General features: G+C 42.3%; 1 protein-coding gene across 1 annotated transcript in view; it reads left to right on the top strand.

Annotated features, from left to right (window-relative positions):
• ATP5PB (ATP synthase peripheral stalk-membrane subunit b) overlaps positions 1-13,661 on the top strand; it is a 15,407-nt gene extending 1,746 nt beyond the window's left edge. The window contains exons 3-7 of the mRNA XM_042464521.1: positions 5,653-5,798; positions 9,955-10,118; positions 10,930-11,055; positions 11,942-12,121; positions 13,522-13,661. Coding sequence (XP_042320455.1) covers positions 5,653-5,798; positions 9,955-10,118; positions 10,930-11,055; positions 11,942-12,121; positions 13,522-13,593 — 688 coding nt within the window. The 3' untranslated portion in view covers positions 13,594-13,661. The remainder of the gene's footprint in view (positions 1-5,652; positions 5,799-9,954; positions 10,119-10,929; positions 11,056-11,941; positions 12,122-13,521) is intronic.
• Positions 13,662-18,244: the final 4,583 nt, after the last annotated feature.

The raw sequence follows: 18,244 nt of genomic DNA, 5'->3' as shown, positions 1-18,244 counted from the left end.
AATCCCCATGTTCCTTCCCTATGGGCAGTAATCCCCAATTATTCCTTAAGAGTGGGCAAGTAATCTCCATGATTTCATTGGGCAAGTAATCCCCATGTTCCCCTTATGGGCAGGTATAATCCCCATGTTCCTTATTAGGGCAAGTTAATCCCCATGTTTCCCCTATTGGGCAAGTAAATCCCCATGTTCCCCTATGGGCAAGTAAGTCCCATCAATAGTTCCCCTATGGGCAAGTAATCACCATGTTCCCCCCGATGGGCAAGTAATCCCCATGATCCTCTGGGCAGTAAATATGCCCCATGTTCCCTATGGGCAAGTAATCCCCATTGTTCCCATGGGCAAGTAATCCCCATGATTCCTAGGGCAGTAATCTTCCATGTTTCCCTCCTATGGGCAAGTAATCCCCATGTATCCCTATGGGCAAGTAATCCCCATGTTCCGCCTATGGGCAAGTAAATCCCCATGTTTCAAACCAATTATGGGCAAGTAATCCCCATGTTCCCCTATGGGCAAGTAATCCCCATGTTTCCTCCTATGGGCAAGTAATCCCCATGTTTCCCCTATGGGCAAGTAATCCCCATGTTTCCCCTATGGGCAAGTAACCCCATGTTTCACCTAGGGGCAAGTAATCCCCATGTTTCCTCCCTATGGGGCAAGTAATCCCCAATGTTTCCCCTTATGGGGCAAGTAATCCCATGTTTCCCCATGGGGCCAAGTAATCCCAGGTCCCCTATGCAAGTATCCCCATGTTCCCTATGGGCAAGTAATCCCCATGGTTCCCCTATGGGCAAGTAATCCCCATGATTCCCTCCCGATGGGCAAGTAATCCCCATGATTCCCTATGGGCAAGTAATCTCCATGGTACCAGTGGCAAGTAATCCCGCATGATTCCCTATGGGCAAGTAATCCGCATGATTCCCATGGCAAGTAACTCCCATGATTCCCGCTAGGGCAAGGATCCCCATGATTCCTAGGGGCAAGTAATTCCCAATGTTCCCCTATGGGCAGGTAATCCCCTGAGTCCTATGGGCAAGTAATTCCCCATGTTCCCCGTATGGGCAGTAATCGCCCATGATTCCCTATGGGCAAGTAATCCCCATGTTTTCCCCTATGGGCAAGTAATCCCCATGTTCCCCAATGGACAAGTAATTCCCCATGTGTTCCCCTAGGGGCAAGTAATCCCCATGATTCCCCTATGGGCAAGTAATCTCCCATGATTCCCTTTGGGCAAGTAATTCCCCATGTTCCCTATCTTCGCTTGTTGTCCCTTTTCTTTCTTCCACCCTAGGGCAAGTAATCCCCTTTTCCTATGGGCAAGTAATCCACAAAAAAATTTCCCCTATGCAAGTAATCCCCATGTTCCCCTATGGGCAAGTAATCCCCAGGTTTCCCCTATGGGCAAGTAATCCCATGTTTCCCACTATGGGCAAGTAATCACCCATGTTCCCCAAATGGGACAAGTAATCCCCATGTTCCACTATGGGAAAGTAATCCCCATGTTCCCCTATGGGCAAGTAATCCCCATGATTCCCTTGGGCAATTAATCCCCATGTCCCTAGGGGCAAGTAATCCCCATGTTCCCCAATGGACAAGTAATCCCCCTGTTCCCCTATGGGCAAGGTAATCCCCATGTTCCCCTATGGGCAAGTAATCCCATGATTCACTGTGGGCAAGTAATCCCCATGTTCCACTATGGGCAAGTAATCCCCATGATTCCTTATGGGCAAGTAATCCGCCATGTCCCCTATGGGCAAGTAATCCCATGTTTCCCCTATGGGCAAGTAATCACATGTTCCCCTATGGCAAGTAATCCCCATGTTCCCTATGGGCAGTATCCCCATGGGTGCCCTAGGGCAAGTAATCCCCACATGTTTCCCTAGTGGGCAATAATCCCCATGTTTCCCCTATGGGCAAGTAATCCCCATGTTCCCCTATTGGGCAAGTAATCCCCATGTTCCCCTATGGGCAAGTAACCCATGTTCCCTATGGGCAAGTATCCCCATGTTCCCTATGGGCAAGTAATCCCAGTTTCCCTATGGGCAAGTATCCCCATGTTCCCCATGGGCAAGTAAATTCCCCCATGTTTCCCTATGGGCAAGTAATCCCATGATTCCCTATGGGCAGTAATCCCCATGTTCCCCTATGGGCAAGTAATCCCCGATGTTCCCCCTAATTGGCAAGTAATCCCCATGTTCCCTATGGCAAGTAATCCCCATGTTCCCCTATGGGCAAGTAATCCCCATGTTCCCCTATGGGCAAGTAATCCCCATGTTTCCCTATGGGCAAGTATCCCCATGATTCTATGGGCAAGTAACTCCATGATTCCCTATGGGCAAGTAAATCCCATGTTCCCTATGGGCAAGTAATCTCCATATCCCTATGGGCAAGTAATCCCATGTTCCCTATGGGCAAGGTATTCCCCATGTTTCCCCTATGGGCAGTAATCTCCCTGAGTCCCTATGGGCAAGTGAATCCCCATGATTCCCTAGGGGGCAAGTAATTCCCCATGTCCCCTATGGGCAAGGTAATCCCCATGATTCCCCTATGGGCAAAGGAATCCCCATGGATTCCTTATGGGCAAGTAACCCCATGTTCCCCTATGGGCAAGTAATCCCATGATTCCTAGGGGCAAGTAATCCCCATGTTCCCCTATGGGCAAAGTAATCCCCCATGTTCCCCTATGGGCAAGTAAACTCATGTTCCCCAATGGCAAGTAATCCCCATGTTCCCCTATGGGCAAGTAAGTAATCCCAAATGTTCCCCTATGGGCAAGTAATCTCCATGATTCCCTTTGGGCAAGTAATCCCCATGATTCCCTATGGGCAAGTTAAGCCCCATGTTCCCTATGGGCAAGTAATCTCCATGATTCCTTATGGGCAAGTATCCCCATGATTCTTTATGGGCAAGTAATCCACATGTTCCCTATGGGCAAGTAATCTGCATGATTTCCTATGGACAGTAATCCCATGATTCCTATGGGCAAGTAACCCCATGTGGGTCCCCTATGGGCAAGTAATCCCCATGTTCCCCTATGGCACAAGTAATCCCCATGTTCCCCTATGGGCAAGTAATATCCCACTTAGTTCCATAGGGGCAAGTAAACCCCATGTTCCCCCTATGGGCAAGTAATCCCCATTTTCCCCTATGGGCAAGTAATCCCCTTGTTCCCCTAGTGGCAAGTAATCCCCATGTTCCCCTATGGGCATAAGCCCCAATTATTCCATAATGGGCAAGTAATCTCCATTATTCCCTTATGGGCAAGTAATTCCCCATGATATCTCCCCATGGCAAGTAATCCCCATGATTCCTTATGGGCAAGTAATCCCCATGTTCCCCCTATGGGCAAGTAATCCCATGATTCCCTATGGGCAAGTAATCCCCATGTTCCCCTATGGGCAAGTAATCCCATGATTTCCTATGGCAAGTACATCCCCATGTTCCCCTATGGGCAAGTATCCCCATGTTCCCTATGGGCAAGTAATCCCCATGTTCCCCTATGGGCAAGTAATCCCCATGTTTCCCCTATGGCAAGTAATCCCCATGTTTCCCTATGGGCAAGTAATCCCCATGATTCCCTTAGGCAAGTAATCCCCATGATGCCTTATGGGCAAGTAATCTCCATGGTCCCCTATGGGCAAGTAATCTCCCTGATTCCCTATGGGCAAATACTCCATGATTCCCTATGGGCAAGTATTCCCCATGTTTCCCGCTATGGAAAGTAATCTCCCTGATTCCCTATGGGCAAGGAATCCCCAATTATTCCTTATGAGCAAGTATTTCCCCATGTTCCCCTATGGGCAAGTAACTCCCTGATTCCCTATAGGCAAGTATTTCCATATGTTTCCCATGGACAAGTAATCCCCAATGATTCTTTAGGTTATGGGCAAGTATTCTCCAGTCATTCTCTATGGGCAGGTATGTTTTCTCTGTGGGCATTTGTTTTAGTACATCCCCTCCGAACAGACTCTTTGCCAAGGAAATCCCATGATAGTTTCGCTTTCACGTCGGCATAAATCAAGAACGACTTGGAGGCCCACAGCGAACACACAGACAGAGGGCGCCAGAGCTCTCTGGCAGACCAGGCTGAATGCTTCACCATGTGACTAAAGCAATGGTTGAAGGAAGAGATCTGCTAAATCTGTTTTTTATCTCAGATGTTAACCTCTGTGATGGGTAATCTCTTCAAGGATGAAAGCACACTTTGCCTCCCAAAAGCCTAAATTGGGCTGCATCTGCACTGCAGAAATAATCCAGGTTGATGCCACTTTAACTGCCATGGCTGAATGTGAAGGAATCCTGGGAATTGTAGTTTGTTGTGGCACCAGAGCTCCCTGACAGAGAAGACTAAGGAGGCTATCACACTACACATTCTGAAAACATGCACTTTTAACAGCTCCAGCTGCCTCCTGTTGCATTCTGGGACTTGTAGTTTAGGAAGGGACATTTAGATTTCTCAACCAGAGATCTTTGAACAACAAATCCCAAAATGCAACAGGAGGCACTCAGCAGTTAAAGTGAATTAGCAACGTTTTAAAAGTGTAGTGTGATAATCTACTTAATCTCTCACAAAACTATAGTTCCCAGAATTCGATAGCATTGAGCCATGGCAGTTAAAGCAGTGTCGAACTGCTTTATTTCTCCGAAACACACTGCAGAAATAATCCAGTTTGGGACCACTTTAACTGCCCTGGCTCAGTGCTGGGGAATCTTGGGAATGATAGTTTATTGTGACACCAGAGCTCTCCCAGAGAACGCTAAACATCTCACAAAACTACAATTCCCAGAATTCCAAAGCATTGGCAGTTAAAATGTTGTCAAACTGGATTATTTCTGCAGTGTTTTTTTTTCTAGCAGGTGTTTTTTTAATGGGGGGTCGGAAGCAACAGTGGGGCTATTAACAAGAGTAATAATACTTCTTATTTCTTTTCTGGGCAATATGGGAGGAATGCATGGAAACACAGAAGTGTTTGCCAGAGGTGAGAAGAATGCTGAAGACGTTAGTGGGTTTATTGAATCCTGGTGGTATGGGTTTTTGTTATGCTGTAGCTTTCTTTCGCTGTACATTACATTGTTTTTAATACGATGAATATAGAGCCCTGCCTGCCAAATTCCTCTGTATTGGTATTTAAAAAAAAATCCTAATCTACAGAGAAGCATTTCAGTTTGAGACCATGTCAGTTTTTGAAGTTGTGTTTATTATCTCCTTTTTGTATATGCCTAATGAAAATGAACCGACATGAGAGATGTGTGTTCTATTATCTGTCAGCAAAGATGTATTGCGCTGCAGGATTCTGGAAATCATGTAACCTTCACTCCATACTAAAGATTGCACACTTTCAGTTGTTGCACTAACCATAATACTGTCTCTGAATAAGCCCATATGACCTATATGCCTTTCACTGTCAGTTGGAAACCTTACTCTTTAAACAGGTCTTTTAAAACTGAATCGTAAGCCATTTTTACTTGTTGATGCTGTTCTGTTTCTTTGTATTTTTATGCTTTCCCTTTTCAGTTGCTGTACTAGAAGTAAAGCAGCATAGAATAACAGTCAATAAAATGAAATGGAAAACAAATGCATTAATTGTAGTTAACCCTCCTTTTCAACTTTTGTGGGAAGGAATTAGCATCACCAAATCGCTTTCTTGATTACAGAGTGTTACAAGTGTCAAGACCACTTCACACAAGTCAAGCGCACTTGGCTCCTGTGCCACCTCTTCCAGAAACAGGAGGGAAAGTCCGTCATGGAATATTTCCTGAAGAATTTTTCCAGTTCTTATATCCTAAAACAGGAGTCACAGGTTAGCATGCCCTGTTTAATGTACTCTTAGTAAAAGCTAGTTCTTAAGAACAGTTATTTAGTAAATTGATACTCTGGTTTTTAAAGTATGAATCTGCAAAGCTTTTGATATTATTGAGGACTTGAGAGTGGAACTTTTGAGAACTGGAAGACCAAATTCACTTTCTGGTGACAAACTGTGCCAAAGGAAGAGACCAAAAGGATTTCATTTTGTATTCTTAACTGCCAGTAAGTAAGCCTTTTACCATGTGGGGGGAAACTGTACAGAACCTGAGAAACAGCCAGAAGAAGATGACATGTGGAAGAGGCATGGCAGTCTAGGGAATCCCAGGCACGCTGGACCCCAGTAGTCCATAATTCCCAACTGCATTATGTTTCATAGTATGCTGTGTTGATTAATGACTTAGGGCCGGTACAGACCGGCAAAAAGAGCCGGATTTCCAGTGGCTTGGGAGTGTGGCATATGCATGATGCATGCCTGTAACGGCTAACCTCTCTTTTGTGGCAGGCGCATGGGACTTCTATTATCCCACCCCGCTGCCAACCAATTCCTTTAATATATGGTGGGTTCACAGTATTATTCAATATAGTAGCGTGGATAAACAGATATGGCCAACACGTCTTTAAGATGAAACAAAACCATATGAACTTTATTGAACAAGTTGCTTAACAGATATGACTTGAACTTAGTTCAGGCGCGTTCCTTTAGGTTACAAATGTATTCTTCCCCTCGTTACTATGTACCTTTCTTTCCCTCTGTCCTCTTTATTTACCCTAGGACTTCTCTGTCCCTCTCTGGGTAATTCTTTTAATATTCCAGCCCCTACGGCTCCTCTATATCTCAACCAAACTAGTAACTCAAACCCCTCTGCCTGGGTCTGGTTACATAGAGTCTCTCCTTTCTAGACTCTTTGATTTAACTCCTGTCCCTCTCTGGACCTACTCCTATCAACTGTCTTCCCCAACCTCTCCTCCAGCCTTTTCCCTCTCGGGTTCTAACCCCCTCACTGCCTCATAACCGCCAATGTTCCAACTGCCCATCCCCAACGGATGCACAGAATGTTCACAAATCCCAGCCCTCATTTCATTGGCTGGCCCTCAGCTGCCTCCTGATTGGTCAGCTGGGCGTGCTCTCCGTTACACAGCTCCCCCCTTTAATAGGTTCATTGACACCCATAACCAAACGGTTATATGGATCAATGAACTCCTAGCTACAAAATATACTTACCCACTATATATATATATATCATTATATCAAAACCTGTAAACACCATCACTATATATATATATATACATATGTCACATCATTGACCTGTTACAACAACTTACCATATTTTTCTTATACGTTTAGCATCCTATAACCATATCCCATATCATTTATTGGGTTTGAACACTTTAATAACACTTAAATTTTCCCCCAGCTTCAGATTCTTTATATGTTCCACTTAAATGTTTTTATCAAACATATTCAATCTCTTAACCCTTTTTTCTTACTGGATTAAAGACTGATGGAACATCATCTCCAACCACTTTCCCCCTTTCCCAGTACGGTTTCGAAAATATTTTATCTTTCATCATACTAATGGCAAACAACACATTGGATTTCCAGTCTATTAACTCAATTATATCATTGTCCTTTTCAGGAGTTTCTTCTGGATCAGTTCTTGTCACTGACAACATGTTTCTTTTTATCAGTTGTGGACTTAACACCTCATCTGGTAAAAAGTCTTTGTTTCTTCCTGTTTCACTGGACCTGATTCTTTGAGTGTGTTTAGCGATCTTTACATCTTCTTCTGTAGACTGTAAAGCGTCCCTTATCGAAATCATCACGTTGTCTAGATAGCTCATCACGATCTCTGGTTTTTCTTTCCTTGTTGAATCTCCTTTCCCAGTTGGTTGATGGCTTTTCGGGTCCAACCAACAATTGTCTGTCATACCAAACCCCTCTGCCTGGGTCTGGTTACATAGAGTCTCTCCTTTCTAGACTCTTTCATTTAACTCCTGTCCCTCTCTGGACCTACTCCTATCAACTGTCTTCCTCAACCTCTCCTCCAGCCTTTTCCCTCTCGGGTTCTAACCCCCTCACTGCCTCATAACCGCCAATGTTCCAACTGCCCATCCCCAACGGATGCGCAGAATGTTCACAAATCCCAGCCCTCATTTCATTGGCTGGCCCTCAGCTGCCTCCTGATTGGTCAGCTGGGCGTGCTCTCCATTACAATGCCCCAAGACACCAGAAACTTACTATGAAGCCGCCCTGAGCAACCACACAACAGCGGCATTGTGTGGACATGAAGTTTAGATGCCACATGCTGCCGAAACCCAGATAAACAATTGTGGCAAAGAAGTCTTTTTCCCAGCACAAAAAGGAGTGGCTTTTTGCTGCTTCCTTTTGTGTCGGGAAAATACCAGGTTTGGGACGTGGTGTGCGGTTGCCATTGAGGCCACGGCAGCTGCATGCTGTGTCCCCAACCTAGCATTTTCCCGGTGCAAAAAGAAATGGCAGAAAGCTGCTCCATTTTGTGTTGGGGAAAAGGTGTTTTTGCCACCACTGCAATTGTTTTTCAAGGTTTTGGCGGCATGTGGCATCTTAAACGCCATGCCTCTGCAACGCTGCCACTGTGTGGTTGCTCAAAGCAGCTTCAAGACATGTTCCAGGTGTCGGGTGTGTGTGCGTCATTTACAATCTAAAAACTATGTCAGGGAAAAGATGGAATGGCAGTGGGGAAGGGGATTAAGTCCAGCAGATACCGCCAGTTCTCTCCCACTGAGGCCAAGGCAATGGCAGTTGGAATGAAGGAAGGGCCTTTCTTCTGCCTCTGGAATTAGGCATGGTGAGCTGTGCCTGCCCCTTCTCTCCCCCTGAGGCCAGTGCAATGCAGTTGTAATCAGTATTGCCTATTTATGTTTATTTTTGATGAATAAACTTCATCTCCGATTAAAATGATTTATAACAAGAGATTTGCAAAGAAGGCTCTGCAGTACATGTTTAATTCCCCTCCATCGTATTGCCTGTGGTGTGGTGTATGTAATTGCTAGGGTTGGTGGAGTTCAGAAGTTGCTGGATATGCTGTTAATGTACTAGAATCCTGAGATCTACCAGACAGAGCCAAGTGCGCATAACAGCTTAGGTGCTTGGGCATGCAGTAAAAACTAACATCTCTGGGCATGTGTTTAGCCTAGTTTGTAACTAGTTTAACAACAAGCTTATACATTCTGTTACATAAAAATCTGTTCTTGGTCGTGTGTCCCCCCCCCATTGTTCTCTTTTGATAAGCTAATTTAGTAGGATGGAGTTTTTAGCAGTTGTTCTATAAGACAGTTGAGAATTATACAGTGGTACCCCGGGATACGAATTGATCGCGTTACGAAATTTCCGGGATACGAAAAAGTTAGATTGGAAAAAACTGTTCCGGGATACGATATTTTTTTCGGGTTACGAAATTTTTTTCGGCGCGAAATTCAAACGCAAAGCGCGGCTAGCGGCTTTCCAGCGCTAACGGAAAGCCTTTTCGGGTTGCGAAATTACTCGGGTTACGAATGGAGCGGCGGAACGAATTAATTTCGTAACCCGAGGGACTACTGTAAACTCTTTGCTGGTCAGTAAGAGATCTACTGATAGAAACACATTTTTCTGCCCACCTTTTGTCTACTATACTGATCTAGCAGTAAAGCAGTGAGGGAGTGTCAATTTTGCAGTAGTCAGGTCTGTGCATCTCCCAGCTCTTCTGAAGGTTTATCATAATTCTCTCTTGTCTGTAGAGTCTTTGGCTCCTGTCTTCAGGTTGATCATGTATGGATTAGGATTTCAGAAAAACAAGAAACTTGTGAGATGTTGAGTTTTGGAATCTCTTAACTCAGAAACAACAAAGAACTTTATCCTCCTGTTAAAAAGAGAAATTGTCTGTGAGTGATGCTGATTACCTTGGTTGTTGGGTATCCAGTTTTCGAAAGAGAAATAGCACTTCTGATAATTCAGTTAAGAGTTGTTTTTCTCAATTTCTGTGTGGTCCTGTTCAAAAGCAAATAAATTCTCTGACAGATCATGTGTAAAAGGATGGAAAACTATTTAGTACTTCTGCAATACCCTTTTCCAGCCAATTTCCATTATGTTGAATATGTATCTTTGTAATTGTATTCTTATTGTCTTGTTTTAGGCCCTTATATGCTTGGGACTGGACTTCTGCTCTATCTCCTCTCTAAGGAAATTTACATAATTAACCATGAAACAGTAGCTGGTATTTGTATTGTGGGACTGATCATATATGGGATTAAGAAATACGGTGCTGATGTGGCAGCTTTTGCTGACAAACTCAATGAGGTAAGACAGTATCTTTGTTGTAACTCACTAACAAAATGAGTTTGTAGGAGATAAAATACAACTTGTATAAAGTGAGATACTCTTCTAGAGGTTCATGTAGCTTAGCATATTACCTAGTAATCATCACACTTCTTAACATGTCATGTCTTTTGTACTTGTAAGTAATAGAATCTACTAATGACTACCTCCCATTTTAGCATCATCCTCCCTTGTCAGTTGGTAGATCAGTTAGTTACTGGTTACTAGTAAGTAAAATCCTGTATATGTTCACACAGAAATTACATTGAGTTCACCAGGCCTTTGATGCACTTCAAACTCCTCCCTTAGCCTGTAGTTGTAACCTTGATGTGCTGTGTTGAGGATGATGGTGCTTCATCATTATCCCAGAATTTTCCAGTGAGTTTTATCATACTTCTCAATCTAAGCAAAAGGATCTTCTAATTTAATTTCCCTCAAGATTTTACTCAAGAAGCAGGTTTTCATACTTTTATTATAACCTTTGTCCAGACTTGGAGCATAATATCATACAGCATTAACCAAGTTAGAATGATGAGAAGTATTTAAAAAACGTTGCCCAATGTACTGTTTGTCTATCCAGATAGGCAAGAAAGTCTACTGTGTTTGAAATGATCTGTCTCGTGTCAAATTGCTTGTGCTTATTGTGTGCAATATTTTTAACTTCTACTCGTCAGCTCTAGTATGATGAGTAGATACCATACAGTGACTTCTAATATGAAGTTGGATAAGAACCTGTAAGTTTGACTCAGAAACTGGATTTCTCTCAGGATGTGCTTATTTGTTTTGATTTCAGGAAAAAATTGCTACTGCAGCTGCTGTGAAAAATAATATGATAGCCCACCTTGAAAAGACAATTGCGGAGGAAAAGAAAGAGCAGTGGCGGGTTGAAGGTCGCCACTATCTCTTTGATGCCAAGCGGGTACAGTATAAAGTGGAGAATGTGGGGCATTCAGGGGAAACTTGGAAGGCACAAAAATTGGGTTGGAGTGCACTGTTCCTGCAGAGAAACCATAACATCACAGCTTTAGTAATCCATGGTGGACTTACTCCTCTTTTTAGTAGAGAATGTGGAGAGTACACACCCATTTTTTCTGCAAATAATTAGAATTTCTAGATTTGATATGCTGTAATTTGTACTGTTAAATGATTTGGCACAAAAATGATTATATGTGATTGCTGAGGGATAACTGGAAAATATATTGTTTGGGAATGATGCTGACATTTAGAACTAGACCTAAATCAGTTCATATATAAATGTTTCAGATATCATATACTACACTGACCAATTTGGTCAAAGAAAATACAGAACCCATTCTATATCTATTGTCTTCCATATGCCTGACCATTGCCCATGCCAGACTGGGATTATGGGAGATGTGATCCAAATCATCTAAAGAGCATCAAGCTGGGGAAAGATGTATTTCAGGCTATTGAAATACTTGCCAAATTTAGATGTCTCATTTGAGCATATTGTAGTAATAGCTTGTCCTGATAGTCTTACTGGGGCGGGGGTGATGGTGTGATAATGCTAACGGCTGCAAAATGATTATCGCTTGTTACTGGAGAAAGGGAAATGATCAAAACAAAGAGTCAGACAAAGATAGTGGTTAATGTCTAAATTTACCAACTCTGTTTTTGAAGATGGAGATAAAATTTAGTGGGACTGATCGCCTTGTGTACTTCTTAAAGGTTTATATGTAAATCTTGAAGACAGAAAAACAAATCTGTAAATGCATTGAATATATTTCACAATCACTTTAATCAGAATAATGATGGCAAATGATATATTTGTTTTCTTGTTCTAGAACAATGTTGCTATGCTGCTGGAAACCAACTACAGAGAGAGGATGCTGACTGTATACAATGAGGTGAAGAAGCGGCTAGACTATCAAGTGGCATTGCAGCATCTCAAGAGGCGCATGGAACAAGATCACATGATAAACTGGGTGGAGCAAAATGTTAGGCAGAGTATTACACCTCAGCAGGTACTTAGAAACTGTTACTTTATGAATGTGTCTGGGTGATATCTTACTACTAGGAAGACTTCTTGTGTTTTTCACCTTGATATAAAGAAAGATCAAACCTAATTTGTGGGAGTGTAATGCAGGAACTTTCATATTGATTTAAAGGGAGAGAGGGTGGGCCAATGCCATCAGGCCTATCCTTAAGTTACAGAGCTCTCCATCTGTCCATCTGCCTTGGTCCAGGCCTCAGAGGGAAAGAAGAATGCTGGACCTGATCCCCTTCCCCTCAACCATTCCCTTCTCCTTTTGTGTTGTGTCTTCTTAGATTGTAAGCATAAAGGCAGGGAACAGTCCAATTAAATGATTTTATGTACAGTGCTGTGTAAATTTGCAGCGCTATATAAATAAAGCTTAATAATAATAATAATAATAATAAGGACTGACTAACTAATAGTACATTTACAGTCCGTCCTCGCCTTATGCGAGGGATCTGTTCCGGATCCCTCCACGTAAGGCGAATTCCGCCTATGCTCGAGCCCCATTGGAAACAATGGAGCTCGTGTGCGGCAGCACGGCGGTGCGGGCGCGCGCAGGGCACAACGGGCGCACACGCCCATTCAATTAAATGGGACACGCAGCCCCTTCCGCCCTGTGCGCGCCCCGCGGCTTGAGCGCGTATGCTCAAGGCCGCGTATGGCGCACCCGCGTATGGCACGGGCGCACTGTAATGATACAGTGCTGGTTTTGACCTATAAAGCCCTATACGGCTTGGATCCAGGCTATTTGAAGGACTCTATCTCCCTGTATACACTTGTGCCTCCACATTTGGTGGTGTTAGGGGCACAGGATCCCTGTGAATGTGGAAAAACTGCAAATAACAAAAGCACTATGTTCTTACCTGAGAGAACACCTCCCTAGGTACTTCAATGTCACTTTGTGGTCAACATCTGCAGACATTGACCATAGAATTGTGCTGGAGGAGCTACAAATGCCTAGTGAAGTGTTCTCTCTAGGAATCTGTAGTTCCTTCAGTGTGACATTTGGTTAAAGTTGACCATAAAGTTGTGCTGAAGGACCTAGATATACCTAGAGAGAACATATTAATAAAATCTGTGAATAATCAAAGCTGCAAAAGTCAAAGCCGCAAATGTGGAGGGACAAGTATATTTTTATTCATATGTTATGTTGAGTGGTGGGGGCATGATATTCTCATGTAGATGTAAAGGGAGTCACAGTTAAAATGTAAGAACCAGTGCTTTAGGGTATTTAGGCGCCTGATTTTCAGCTATTGAAACAAAATTAAGATGGCAGTGGTGTAGATTTAGGAGTTGAAGAGCAACACATTATTCTTTTACCCCCCCTCCCCCAATATTACAGTTTTCCCTTTCAGTATTATTGCTCAAAGTGCTTTTATATTTCAGGAGAAGGAGAGCATTGCCAAGTGCATCTTGGACCTGAAGACACTGTCAAAGTCTGCCAGAGCAGCTGTCTAAGTGCAACATTTACTTATGACCTCTTAAATCATAAATTTGTTCTTAATAAAAAGATCTGTATGCCTCTACTGTCTCTCTCTCTGTCTTTCTATCTGATGTAGAGTGAGTTTCATAGCTTGCATAGGTTCCACTGATTACAGGTTTGACTCTCACGTGAAATGACACTAAGTGAAAATGTTTGTCTTACCTCATGCTACTCTGCAGCCGTTTGACATAAATGGAAGGATGGCATATATTGTCAAGTATGTAATGAACAGTGACATCTTCAAGCATAAAATAATAAACCTTTCTTACTAATTTTTCATTCCTTATTTGTACCTATGATAGATTTGACTCGGGATTGTAAGTGGACCCATATAATTTAAGATTTGGAAGGTACTCTAGAAATCCAGGAAATTCATAGTGAAAGCATTCTTGATACAGGTTATGTGGCCAACCACCTGTTTAAAAACCTCTAAAAAGTAGAGTCGTTCATTTTCCAAATTAGTCTCTTCACTGCTGAAAAGTTTTTACCATCAGTATGGACCTTTTAATATTTAGTCAGAATATTTTTCTTGTTACTTGAATCCACTAGTTTCAATCCCTCTCTCGGGAGCAGCAGAAAATAAGCTTGTTCCATCTTCATTATGGTAGTCCTTCAGATACTTCATGGCTATCAGGTCACTCCTCAGGCTGTATTGACACTGCAGAAATAATCCAGTTTGACACCACTTTAACTACCATGACTCGGTGCTATGGAATCCTGAGAACTAGTTTGTTGTGGCACTAGAGCTCTCTGGCAGAGAAGGATAAATGTCATACAAAACTACAGTTCCCAGAATTCCATAGCATAGCACCATGGCAGTTAAAGTGGTGTCAAAATGGATTATTTCTGCAGGCTAAATGAAACCGAAGTCTTCAAGATGAACATACCAATTCCCACATCTATTTTATTTATTTCACTTCTATGCTGCCTTTGTCACATGAAGGGACCCGAGGTGGCTCACAAGATAAAAACATTATTAAAATGCCACAATAAAAAGTTTAAAATTATTAAAATCTAGTTAAAGTAGTGTAAAATTAATACAAAAACATACAAAAGTTAAAAACATAAGCGCATTCCGGATGGGCCCTATGGGGCGCCGTCGTTACGCACGAGGGGCGGCGCTTCCTGACGTGCCTTGCCCCGTGTGCATAACGACTACATCAAAATGGCGGCGCCACATACAGATGGGCGCCGCTATTTTGACGTTGCGGACGCACAGCGTACGGACGTCGCACACCGGAAGTGTCGCCACGAGTGCGCGCCTCGCGCCTTGCGGCACCTCTTCCGGGGTACAGGAAGAAGTGCCATTTTGGTGCTTTGTTGCTGCCCCTGGGAACCGCGCGGTTTGGCTGCTGCGGTTCCTGGACGCAGCAACCGGCAGCGGCGTGAGACCGCCCCTTTTTTAACGCGCCATAATTATCTATTCTTCATAGGGCTTGGTTTCTAGCTCACTGGCAAGTTACTTTCCTCTGGACAAATTCCAGATTGTTGAGACCCTTATTACCTGGGTTGCCCACAGATAGACACATAACTCAAGGTGAGGTCAGATCCAAGTGGTACTACTCTTCCCTTTTCTTTGGGGGGGGGGGTGGAATGTATAACTGCATTTATTCTTTTGCTGCTGCATCACACCATACTCACTTGCATCTCCAATAAGTAGTTTACAGTGGAACAAATTGCTTGACAGTTTATGGGCTAGATCCAATTATACGTACTCCCAACTAAAGTGGACCCAATAAAATGAGATTTAGTAAATGATGGCTAACAGGTGAATTTATATTAATGAGGTCTATTCAACGTTAAAATTGAATTTAACTCATTAATGTTTTCTTTTTTATTATTATTATTATCACTTTAAAACATACCACTGCACCAAGACAATACGAACAGTGAACAAAAACACACACACAAACATCTGACAAAAAACAAAGTTGTACTTCTTTCCCTTGCTTGTTTTCTCAATGTTTTCTAAATGTTTATAAAACTTCTTGTGAATACAGTTTCCTAATATGTTGTTATTCAGTTGGTAACTCCATGCTTTTTGTAAGCTTGTAAAAAGAGGAAGTCTGGCTTCACAAGAAATATTGTGAACAGCTTGTGCTGCTCAGGCTGCCCAGCCTTGGTTTGGGGGGGGGGGGGGGGGGGTGGAATATATATATGTCAGCAACTCATCTGAGCCATATAGCCAGTGCTGGTATATAGCAGAGTATAACTGGCAAATTCAGAAACTGGTTCACAGCCCTCAGTAGAGATAACAGCAACTGAATGTCTTCCAGGAACTGAAGGAATGCAGGAATCTCCGGAGACTCTCAGCAACCGATGCCTGGCTTCAGCTGATTAACGACCAGACAAGCCGAGTCTCCCAAAGTGCTTTATTTACAGTGCTATAATACAGATCACACGAATACCAACTCCTACTACAACCCACAAGCAATTACTGGAAGCCCTTGAGTTTATATAGCCTTCAGACCATGTGGTCTCCCAAACTCAATCACTTCCTGTCCCACACTCTAAAGTGTCCTCTGTGCAATCCAGACACATATTTCATCATCCAAGTTTAGTGCACGCAGGCACCAGAGTGTCCTTGAGCGTATGATCATCAGCTGTGTATGATCAGCCTTATCCTTCCCAGTGCTAGATGCTCATGGTCAGACACACACACATCTAAGCATTTCCCAGTGTGCTGACTTTAACCCTTTGACAATATGTGTGTGTGTGTGTATCTTTGTTACCCTTTCTTAATCAGCTTTGTCTTACATGCAGTTTTAGAACAAGGTTACAAGAAGGGGACATGGAAGCATAGAAGATTTCAGGTGGGATCCAGATTTGACTGTATTTGGAGCAACTCCATAGCACTCAATCTTACTTGTTAGAAAGATTTGAATATATCTTTTAGCAAACTATTTTCACATAATAATTATTTTTGAAACATAACATTACAATTTACAATATACATTTCTAGTAGCATTTAACATACCAAATCTATTAACTGACAAATGCGGGACATAGCACTCCCATATTTTGCAGAAGGAACACTTGATAAATCCAGGATAACATTTTGGTTGTATCTTAAGAAGCACTTCTAAATTCTTTCTATCAAAGACATAATCCCAGTTCCCTGTTTGAACCCACAAGTTCTACTTAGAGTGTAATTGGGACAAGAGCATAATTGGGACAGGAACCTAAAATATGTGAATTTGAAAGGTTTTGTAATTGAATAGAACATTCTTCTAGGCACATTTATACTGAAAAAGTAAGGTATGTGATTAAGTAAACCAAACGTGTGACCCTACTAAAGGGACTTGAAATGTATTTTACACAATAACATGCAGCATCTTATAGATAATGCCTACTTTTTAATGTTGAAATGCAGCATATAAATCATTAAAATAAATACAGTATTTTTTTTCTTTGAAAATAATTTTGTTCTTGAAATATACCCAATATTCTGATGTGTTAAAGTTTGATAAATAATAAAATATTCTCATATTAAGGTCCACTTCCTGGGTGGTGGGATTTTCATATACACACCGACTACAATGACATCTGTACCTTACAGACATGAGATGCTCTTGACTCATATATTGCAAACTTCAACAAAAAGTGTCCCAGAAGGAGAAGTTTAGAAATGAATGTTCATTCTGTGGTGGACAAAGCATGATGATGTGACTTGAATTTACAATTCCATATCACTCGTTTTTATATATAACCTGTCTTTTACGCTAAGCTGGCACTCCAATTAAGTCATTGGAAGCCAGAGATTTAAAGGAGAGCTTCTTTGATTCTTTTGAACTGGGTATGTTCATATAATCTGCAAAGAGTCACCAAGCGTTGAGTGTTAGGACACCTGTGATAGTACACTCTAGAACGGTAGTCGCAACAAGCAGAAAAGTGATTTACTATGCAAATACTAGTAACTGGTTTGGCCATTGAGAAACATGGTGCTATTCTTAAGTTTAATGAGAAGGTAATGCGTTTGTGGGGTGATGATTAGAAATTGTTATCAGACTGGAACGCTGCTATTCTTGCGTCTTGTTGCAAGTGAGGCAAGCAAATTCAAAGCACCTGCATTACCTATAATAGATGTATTTTATACATGCATGTGGTTAAGTGCTTTATGATGTGTCTGAAAATACACTGGAATGTTTGATAAATAAGCAGCAGGTAGGTGGTTATATTTGTTTGCAGATACACTTACAGTGGTACATGCTGAGTCTTCCTTATGCTAAATGCTTGGGACCAGAAATGTTTTGTATTTCAATTTATTATTATTATTTTGAATTTTGGAATACCTGTCTTTGCATATACAGTGGTACCCCGGGTTACGAAATTAATTCGTTCCGCGGTTAATTTCGTAACCCGAAATACCTTCGTAAGCCGAATTCCCATAGGCGCTAATGGAAAAATAGCTCTCTGCTGCCCTCCAGTGGCGGAAAATAGCGCCGCGGTTTTTTCGTAACCCGAAGAAACCTTCGTAAGCCGAAGCAATAAATCCCTATGGGATTTTTTCGTATCCCGAAAAATTCGTAACCCGGCGCATTCGTATCCCGGGGTACCACTGTACATACATAATGAGATATTCTGGAGAAGGGACCCAAGTCTAAACACAAAATCCTTTTATCTTTC

This window comes from Sceloporus undulatus, chromosome 4 (assembly GCF_019175285.1).
Source record: "Sceloporus undulatus isolate JIND9_A2432 ecotype Alabama chromosome 4, SceUnd_v1.1, whole genome shotgun sequence".
Lineage (NCBI taxonomy): Eukaryota > Metazoa > Chordata > Lepidosauria > Squamata > Phrynosomatidae > Sceloporus > Sceloporus undulatus.
Note: the sequence above shows the minus strand (reverse complement) of the source record. Positions and strands in the feature narration are given on the sequence as shown.